The following is a 10,628-nucleotide window of genomic DNA, read 5'->3' as shown; positions in this document are numbered from 1 at the left end:
CCTCCCAGCGTTTAAGTGACCCCCACACACACAGAAAAAAAAAATCCTAATAGGGAATTTAGGCAGATTTTGTTCAGTGACTTTCAACTGGAGTTTCATTTTTCACAAAGAGAAAAAAAAGTTAGGACTTGTTAAAGCCTATTGAACAAGATGAAGCCTCAACTGACAGTTTAGACTTAAATCCTGAATCAACTAAAGTTCAATCTGAAGTGGCAACAAAGGAAATGGTTCTTCATTCCAGAAACAGACCATAGACAGGAACTAGCTTGGTGCTAACTAGGGAGAGACAGACAAGCTTACTCATATGCCCACTCACCTTGACTGAATGGCTTTAAAACTGGGAGTTATTTTCTAGCAATCCTTTGAAAATGCTCTCCAGAGGTGAACTTTGTACTTCTATGTAACCGAAAGACAAAAGACGCTGCTCCACAACACAGTCTCAGCAGGGACCTCAATTAAATAATTTTATTAAGGAAAAAAAAAGTGACACTTTGAGCACCAGAGCAAGCACCTGGTTTTCACTCAGGTTAGTAGACTCCGTCCCCAAACAGTACGCTCCAGGCAGGCCGGGCAGCCTGCTCCCAGGTGTCAGGAATGCTCAGGCAGAATGTACTGGAGTCCCACAGTGTTTGTGCCATAAGTCGATGGCCTTACTCACAATGGCATCCGAGCTGTCCTGTGGAATCTGTGAACAAGCAAAATGGTCCTCAGGAAATTTCAGTGTGAATGACTTCAGCATCCTTCTCATTTGCTGTGGCAGAACACTACTTTCTACTGGACTTTCACTGGTTTTATGAAAAAAGTTGCCAGATGCTGAGTGACAGCTTCTCCACAAGGGATGGATAGTGGACGCACTCACTCATATCAAGTATCTAGAACTAGCATACGTGTCTAGAAACCAAATTCTACTAGTGGCTACTGGGGTGGGCTGGAAGGAGGGCGAAGGGGGATCACTACTGAGAGGGAGCAGAGATTCTGTTACAGGTTAAGGCCTGAGCAACATGATAAACAGATGCCACGCTCTGTCCGTGTGGAGACTGTTCAACTGTCAGGTATTCCATTACGTGTAGACTTGTTACAGAGAAAGAGGGAAAGACAGACAGGCAGGCAGACAGACAAGGAAATGATCCAACAACAGCAACAACAACAACAACAAAGGTGTTCCAGGAGCTTTGTTTCACATGTTGCCCACAAACACACTACAATAGGGCTCTGGTATTCAGGTTCTAGGTTCAAATCCCACGCTGTCTACTCACTCTGTGACCTCAGGCGGCTACCTACGCAATCTCTAAAACAGGCATGGTGATGGCCCTTCTGCACTGAGCTGTTTACAGGATGACCTGGGCTAACCACGACAAACACTGAGCACAGTCCTCGGCACGTGGCCACTAGTGATTATCAGGGGAGGGTTCATTTACCTAGTACACATCCACCCAGGACTTTCTATTCATCAGCTACTTTTCAAAAATTAATCTTGCCTGTTTTTTTTAAAAAAAAAAAAAGAAAAGATTTTGGCTCCTGTGAAATCCATCCAGGAATAAGTCTCTTCATTCTACTTCTCACCAGGTAGTCAGCATTCTAGTCTAAGAGACATACAGGGAAAGGCTGATTCATTTAGACTTTTCTCAACAGGCACTAAATTAATAATCAACCCAAGTGGGATTATGCCAGACACAGTAACAGAAATGAATGAGAGTACAACATGCCCCCAAATATCAGGACTCCTTTTCCTTAACAAAAACCTCAGTCATCCTCTGGTGCCATGTCTCCTCACCCTCTGTTCTTGGCACACCCCTGACAGTCACAATGCCCTGACCATCACCTGCCCACACACAGAGGGTACATCACCACCCACCAAAACCAAACCTACTGCTGTAGAGTTGATTCCAACTAATAGCGAGCCTATGAACAGAGTAGAACTGCTCCTTTGCGTTTCTAAGACTGTAAATCTTCATGGGAGCAGACAGCCTCAGGATCTGCCTGTGGAGCAGCTGGTGGGTTTGAACTGCAGACCTTATGTTAGCAGTCCCTAACCCTCTGCACCGTATTATCCACAGATCAACTTTGAATCAAAACATTCTCAAGTGAAAAAATGTTTGTTATAAACTAAAAAGATACCGTATCTTTACTCTGGAATAATTTAACACAGTAGGAAAATCTGACTCGCTAAACTGGCTTCTTGCCCAGATTCTAAATTGTATCAGATGAAGCACACTTACATTTTCCAGAAATTCTGTGATCTTCTCAGCACTGTTCAGAGCCATTACTTTTATTTTAAAGGTTAGTAAGATTTCCACTGCTACAAAAACTAGGATCTTACAGGATCCACTTACAACTTTGTCCCAAACTCTACAAAAAAACAGAGATGCAATTAAATTACATTATAGGGGAATGAAATTTATGTTTACCTAGACATCTCAAATTATAAAATTGGATCAAATTACTCCTTCTATTTTAAGCATAAGATTCAGAGAATCGCTGTGAAATGATTACTAACCCAACAACAAAATCGATCAATCATTTAAAATTGATCCCAGCCACAATCAGCACTTGTCATGTGTGTCAGAGTGGGGTTTCCGTGGTTGATTGTTGGAAGGGGATCATGAGGCCTTTCTTCTGAGGTGACTCTAGTTGAGTTCTGAACTCAAACCTCTCAGTTAGGAGCTGAGCAAGCTAACCGTTTGTACCACCTGGGGACTCCTACTGACCTGTCACCACACTAAAATAACAGTTCAGATAATTCCTACAATTCTGAAAGTTGAAACTACGCTCTCTGTATTGTTATTTGTCCTGTAACGTTCTCTGCACATTGCCTTTCTTAACTGCCTCAGAAGGGCTTGGAGGGGAGGCACCAGGCACTCATGGCCTATTCCACTCTGGGACCCGCAGCACTTGCCCATAACAAATGTCTGAAACAGACGGAAAAGGCTGAGTTTCAGGTTCAGATGTTTGACTGCCATCCGCTGCTCTGGCGGTGCCATGCTGAACTGAGACCTAACAAGATGTTCTTGGGATTTACAATGACCACATCTCTGGAAAAGGAAAGGCCCTGTCTAGAAACTCCTGGAAACGGTGTCAAATGTAACTACAATGAGCCAGCACCTAACATGCTGAGGGCCCTCACTGTTTCTGAATGAACTGGCAACCATAAGCAGAGCCGTGAGTGGTGGTGTCAGCTGCTGGACACGGCAGCCTCGTGTGACTGGACGGCTCGGAAGCACATATGTGTTCTGAGGAATGAGCATACACATTCGACATGCCACTGGAATACTTGCCTCTGCAGGCTGGATTCTGGCAAGCATCCTGCAAAGCACCGTCTGAACCAGAGATCGTAGGGAAGTAGCGGCAATGCGGAACACGTCTTCAGATGACTCAGCAGCCTGCTGTCTTCCAGATTCAAGTATTGTTCAAAAGCCTTTGGCTAGTGATAAAACAGGAAGAGATTACCCATTTCCTCTGACATAACATCATCTGGTAATACAGTCCATGATGAAAACGATTTGCATACTGGGTACAAGGAAACAAACCTAAGAATCATCCAAGTCTCTTGTGACGTAGCAGCTTCCGAGGTCACTTTCCCCACTGTTCTCCGTAACTGTGGGGTTTCCCTGGATAAGGACTTGCGGCGATGAAAATGGTTCAGTGCCAAGGGAAAAAAGGAAGCTTAATACTAACTATCCACCACTGTACTGTCAGTCTGTCATACTGTGGTGGCTTGAGTGTTGCTGGGATGTTGGAAGCTATGCTACCAGTATTTTAAATACCTGCAGGACCACCCATGGTAGACAGGTTTCAGTGGAGCTTCCAGACCAAGACAGGCTAGGAAGAAGGAAAGGTGGCCTATTTTGGAATGTATAGCCACTGAAACCTTACGAATAGCAGCCAAACACTGTCAGATAGCACCAGAATATTGAGTACTGAAACATGATGAATATCACCAAAATACTGTCTTATTACTGCTGGAAAAGGAGCCCCTCAGGTAGACAAGCACTCAAAAGAGAAGTGGGGAAGTGCTGCCTCCTCAAAGTAGAGTTGACCATGATGACGTGAATGGTGTAAAGCTTTTGGGACCTTCATTTGTTGATGGACGACTCAATTAGGAGTAACAGCTGCAAACATCCATTAACAATCAGAACATGGAATGTGCGAAGTCTAAAGCTACGAAAAGTGGAGGCAGTCAGAAATGAAATGCAAAGCATGACGTTCGATATCCTAGTGGGCTCAAACGGACTGGTGTTGGCCAGTGTGAATTCAATGGCCATTCAGTTTACTATGGCGAGAACAGAAAATTCAAGAGGAATGGGGTCGCGTTCATCATTTAAAAAAAAAAATTGAGGATCTGTGTTGAGCTACAGTGCTGTCTGTGATAGGATAATATCCATACACCTACAAGAAAGATCAGCTAATACTACTATTATTCAAATTTACGCACCAACCTCTACAGCCAATGATGATGAAACTGAAGAATTTTACTAGCTTCTTCAATATGAAACTGTTCAAACATGCAATGAAGAGGCACTGATAATTACTGGTGATTGGCATGCAAAAGTTTGAAACAAAAAAGAAGGATCAGTAGTTGGGAAAGCATGGTCTTGGTGTTAGAAATTATACTGGAGATCACATGAAAGAATTTTGACAGGTGCTCATTGCAAGTACCTTTAAAACAACATAAAAGGTGAGTATACACATGGACCTCACCAGGTGGAATACACAACTGACAACATCTGTGGTAAGAAACAGTGGAAAGCAGAGAATGCCAGAAAGATGATTATCTGTGCTTTATTGGCCATGCAAAAGCTTTCAACTGTATGGATCCTGACAAACTATGGACAACATTATGAAGAATGAGTATTCCAGAACATTTCATTGTGTTCATGAGGAACCTGTATATAGACTAAAAGGCATTTGTTAGAATAGAACAAGGGAACACTGAATGGCTTAAAATTAACAAAGGTGTGTAAAAGGCTGTATTCTTTCACCATACTTATTCAACCTGTACGCTGAGCAAATAAGAAAAGTTGGATAATATGAAGAACGAGGCATCAGTATTGGAGGAAGCTTCATTAACAACCTGTGATGTGCAGATGGTACAACCTTGCTTGCTGAAAGCGAAAGGAACTTGAATTACTTACTGATGAAGATCAAAGATCACAGCCTTCAGTATGGATTGCACTTCTATATAAAGAAAACAAAAAGCCTTACCACTGGAGAAATAAACAACATCATGGTAAATGGAGAAAAGATTAAAGTTGTCAAAGGCTTCATTTTACTTGGATGTACCATCAACACTCATGGAAGCGGCAGTCAAGAAATCAAACAACATATTGCATTAGGCAAATCTGCTACACAAGGCTTCATTTGTTCAAGAGCAAAGATGTCACTTTGAGGACTGACCCAAGTCATGGTGTTTTCAATACCCTCATATGCATGTGAAAGTTGGACAATGAATATGGAAGACTGTAGAAGAATTGATGCATTTGAATTGTGATGCTGGAGAAGAATACTGAAAGTACTGCAGACTGCCAGAAGAACAAACAAATCTGTGTTGGAAGAAGTACAGGCAGAACGCTCCTTAGAATATAGGATGGCAAGACTTTGTCTCTCACACTTTGGACATGTCCCTAGTTGAGGATATCATTTTGGTAAAGTGGAGGATCAGCAAAAAAGAGCAAGATGCCCATTGAGATGGATTCGCACAGGAGCAGCAGCAGCAATGGGTTCAAGCATAACAACTGTGAGGAGGGCTGGGTAATATTCTGTTCTATTGTCCACAGGGTTGGGCAACTAGATAGCACCTAAAAACAATACTAACTACATTAAACAGATTCAATAACCTAAGATAAAATTCAGAGGATGTGGAGAAACTGGAATCGTAATTCACTGCTGGTGGGAATGCAAAATGGTATAGCTCATGTTGAAAACAGTACAGTGAAAGCTCAAAAAGTTAAAAATAGATTGTTGTTGTTAAGTGCCATCGAGTCGATTACGACTCCTGTATAGGGTTTCCGAGGAATAGCTGGTGAACTTGAACTGCTGACCTTGCAGTTAAAACAGCTTTGCAGTCTGGTGCATTAACCCACAGCACCACACCAGGACTCCACTAAGCAATTCCACAACTAGGTATATAACACAAGGAATCAAAAGCAGGAACACAAACAGGTAGTTGCACATGAATATTCACAATCGCCCAAGGGTGGAAACAATCCAAGTGTCCATCCACAGATGAATGGATACACACAATTTAGTAGAATGTGGTCTATTCATACTATGAAGTCTTGAATTCATCTATACAGAAAAATGAAGTCCTGATACGTTCTATAACATGGATGAATTTTGAAAACATTATGCTGAGTGAAAAATGTAGCACAAAAAGGAAAGTATTGTATGAGTCCACTTATATTAAATATCTAGAATAGGTAAATGTATAAAGACCAGGCAGGAGAGAGGCAGAGTCCATTTTCTGGAGGCATTCGGCATCTATTCATAGTGATGGAAAATGTGGCAATGGATCTGAGGGTGGTTGCTCAACATGAAGAATATAATCAATATCACAGAACTGAACATAAAAAATTCTGAATTAGCAAATGTGTGTATTTGTAAACTTCAGAGCAAAAGCCTGTGGATATTACCAGCTGGCCTAGAGCAGTAGAACATACATAGGAAAAAACAAAAACAAAAGGAAAGAAGATGCAAAACACAATGAAACAGATGGGATGAGAGTGTGAATGAAAAAGAATGGGACCAATCCTTCCTCCAGCACAGACAGACAGTATATTCAGCACTACCATGATGCCCACAGAGTAAACTCTGTATACAACACAAATGCACATGAGAATATTTGGGTGGCAGAGAAATAAAGCAGAGGAAGCAAAGTATCTGGGTTTTGTCTAGCAGCCTCTCACAAAAGATTATGTTGCAGCTGCATCCAAAGGGGCACGAGAGTGACCTGGAGTGCTGTGAGTACCTGACCACATCCTCCTGACACAGGCTGCTGGGCTCATGGATGCTGGCTATGGATGGACCAAGAGGGTCAAATCCTACGGTTAGCACTCACTACACAGAAGAGTAGCATCAGAGCCCATGTCACCTAAGCAAATGCAAATGTCTACCTTACAAACAGGGAGAAAGATGAGGCTTTCTACTCCCGTAAAGATTTACACCCTCGGAAACCCTGTACAGGGTCGCTATGGGTCGGACCCGACTCAATGGCACTCAACAACAACAACAACCTTACAAACAAGATGAAACTTAGTAAATATGAAAAATTTAGTGGGCCCTCTCTGCCTGGCTGCTCGCCTTCCAGAAATCAGCTCCTATGGTACGTTTCCTGGAACACTGCTCACATTTCTCAAAGCTGGGTGTTCCTCCTGGATGTCCCCAGCATCCCATGCACATCACCACCACAGCTTTGATCACAATCTACTGTAACCAACTGAACGAATACCTGATCTGTTTTGGTTTCAGCACTGAAAGTTTCGTGTCCTGGAAAACCTCTCCTCTAGGGGATGCAGAATCTGGGTTTCTTTCAAAAAGACCATTTATGACCCTTCCAATGTCCACTATCACCAGACACTGTGTACATGCAGGGAAGAGAATAAACAAAACGGTCCAGAAATAGACAAGAAGTACTTATATAGTATATGTACTTTTAAAAACAAAATGACACATTTACACATATCAAAGCAAAGAAAATTACACCCAAGTCAATATGCAAGATTATATATAAGATACAGATCTTTAAGCTATTTGTTGTCTTTTGTCCTTTATCAGGATATAAGATCAGTGAAGGAAGGCACTGTATCTGTTATGTTTACTGCAAGTTAGCTGGAACTCAAAATAATGCTTGGCAGGGCAGGCACTCACTGTGCGATTAAAATGAATGAATGACTACTGTGAAGTAATAAGTTTTGAAATACACTAATCAATATCTTGGTAATTACTGAAGGTAGACCTTAATTAATGTCTCAAGTTTTTCTAAATATTTTTTCCTGATTTATAATAGCTCATAGGAGTCCTGGTGTGGTCCTGTGGGTTAAATTAGCTTTGCAAAGCTGTTTGAACTGCAAGATCGGTGGTTCAAGCTTACCAGATGCTCCTTGGAAACCCTATACAGGGTCGCTATGTGTTGGAACCAATTCAATGGATCTTAACAACAACATAATGAGAAAACTTGCAAACCAAAAAATAATAAAGGATATAAAAATCACTTATAACCCCAACTGCCCAAAGGATAAATTACTAGTGATATTTAGGATGCACATAATTTATTTGCCTACATACATATGGCAAACTTTTCTGTATTTTATTAACTAGATTCACATTTAATATAGAATTTAGTACTCTGCTTTTTGTTTTCAACTTATGGGTATTTTTCTCAGGTTAACTTTGGCCAGAAGGACGTGGCGCTTCCCTGACCAGGCAATCCAGGTAGGGAAGTCTCCGGGGAAAAGGGGCAGAATCGCACATAGGCAACCTCTGTCTAGCAGATAGACAGCCTTTGAACAAACATAAAATCTTATTTTTCAACAGTCTGAACTTGTTTTTTTAAAAGATAAATTGCTGATGAATTACAGGCATTTTAAGCTTTTGCCTGCCTGCACGCGGTTCCTGCTTCTGCAAGTGCCTCTGCCCCCTGCAGACACTGGAATGCAGGGCTAGAGCAACCCCACTTAGGAGGCTGCACTTCCAGAGAAAAGGATAACAAAGCTGAACAAATAGAGAGGGATATCGGCGCGGATATCAGGAAAATTGGGGTATCCATGGTGCAGAGAGACAGAGAGGTATTCTTTACATCATCAAATACGGACACTGCCTCCCTCCAGCCATTACCCCAGCCCTCTACAACCCCTAGAGGGCCTAGACCAGCCCTCTGCCAAGCCACCAAGGCTCAGGAACGTCCAAGGCACAAGCCCGCCCACTGAGGCCAAGGCCCTCCCAAGGCCCAGATACTCCCACTGGGGCCAAGGCCTGCCCTGAGGCCCAACCTGCCCACAGACTGGTCACAAAGGCCCAGGCCCAACCAAGGCCCAAATCACATACCCACCGCTGCTGAGGTCCAGGACCCCCAAGGCCCAACCCGCCGCGCAGACAGGTCGCTGAGGCCCAGTGCCCCTGAGACCCAGCCCGCCCGAGGCCCAACCCTCCTGCAGCCCAGTCGCTGACGTCCAGGCCCCCAGAGGCCCAACCCGCCCGCCCGAGGCCCAACCCTCCTGCAGCCCGGTCGCTGACGTCCAGGCTCCCAGAGACCCAACCTGCCCGCCCGAGGCCCAAACTACCCGCCTGAGGCCCAATCCTCCTGCAGCCCGATCGCTGACGTCCAGGCCCCCAGAGGCCCAACCTGCCCGCCCGAGGCCCAAACCTCCTGCAGCCTGGTCACTGACGTCCAGGCCCCCAGAGGCCCAACCTGCCCGCCCGAGGCCCAAACCTCCTGCAGCCTGGTCACTGACGTCCAGGCTCCCAGAGGCCCAACCTGCCCGCCCGAGGCCCAAACCTCCTACAGCCCAGTCGCTGATGCCCAGGCCCCCAGAGGCCCAAACTGCTCGCCCTAGGCTCAACCCGCCTGCCCAAGGCCCAAACGGCCCTCCACGGAGGCCCAGGCCCAACTGAGGCTCAAAAAAGTTACTCTGAGTTAAGCAATAAGAAGCATGAAAAGGGAAGACCACATCCTGATCACATATTCCTGGAGGTAATCAGAAAACATAAAAAATTACCACAACACATACTTAATTATTAGGGCCACAGATAAACATTAAACATGCCAAAGAAGCAAAAGCAGATGATCATATTGGCACATGTCCAGAAAAAAGATAAAATATCTGAGACAAATTAACCAGAAGTAGACCCCCTCCATGCTGGAAGGAGGGCAGGCCTTGGAGATACCTGAGAAAGAATTCAGAAAAATGATTATAATATATCTCAAAACACTTTACAATGGAGTTGAGAAAAATAAGGAAGAAATCAGGAAAGCACTACAGGAACAATCAAACAAGATAGATAACAGCAGTGGTAACAATCCAAAACATACAGAAAGAGGTCCAAACAATCAACAACAAAATGGCAGAAATAGAAAACTCCCTAAAACGGCAGAGGAGTAGAATAGATGGGATGGAAGGAAGAATCAGTGAGCTGGAAGACAAGTCTCTCAATACCATTAAGATAGAAGAACAAACCCAAAAAAGGGTAAAAAATTCAGAGGAAGGTCTAAGATTCATGTTGGACAACATGAAGAGGAATAACCTAAGAATTATTGGCATTCTAGAACAAAATGAGTCACACAAGTCCACAGAGGAAATAGTCGAAGACCTACTATTAGAAGAAAATTTCTCTAACATCCTCAAGGGCGAAAAGATAGACATCCAAGAAGCCCAACGTAGTCCAGGAAGGGTGGACCCCAAAAGAAACACAAGACATATCACAGTCAAGCTCTCCAAACTCAAAGACAAGGAGACACTCCTGAAAGCAGCAAGAAAAAACAGAAGGGTCACATACAAAGGCAAACAAGTCAGACTAAACTCAGACCTCTCAGCAGGAAACATGCAAGCGAGAAGGCAATGGGGAGACATATATAAAACCCTGCAAGAAAAAAATTGCCAACCAAGAATCCTTTATCCAGCAAAGCTATCAATCAA

At 43.6% G+C, this 10,628-nt stretch overlaps 1 protein-coding gene across 3 annotated transcripts in view; it reads right to left on the bottom strand.

Moving 5' to 3' along the window:
* Nucleotides 1–598: 598 nt before the first annotated feature.
* The window catches only part of TBC1D7 (TBC1 domain family, member 7), a 77,136-nt gene continuing 67,106 nt past the window's right edge, over nt 599–10,628 (bottom strand). For all 3 annotated transcript variants that reach the window (XM_006864083.1, XM_006864085.1, XM_006864084.1), the window contains 3 exons: nt 3,276–3,421; nt 2,220–2,349; nt 599–685 (listed from right to left, as the gene is read on the bottom strand). In XM_006864083.1, coding sequence (XP_006864145.1) covers nt 599–685; nt 2,220–2,349; nt 3,276–3,421 — 363 coding nt within the window. The remainder of the gene's footprint in view (nt 686–2,219; nt 2,350–3,275; nt 3,422–10,628) is intronic.

This window comes from Chrysochloris asiatica, unplaced genomic scaffold (genome assembly GCF_000296735.1).
Source record: "Chrysochloris asiatica unplaced genomic scaffold, ChrAsi1.0 scaffold00060, whole genome shotgun sequence".
NCBI classification, from domain to species: Eukaryota; Metazoa; Chordata; class Mammalia; order Afrosoricida; family Chrysochloridae; genus Chrysochloris; species Chrysochloris asiatica.
The sequence above is the reverse complement of the archived record's forward strand: the minus strand, read 5'-3'. Positions and strand labels throughout refer to the sequence as shown.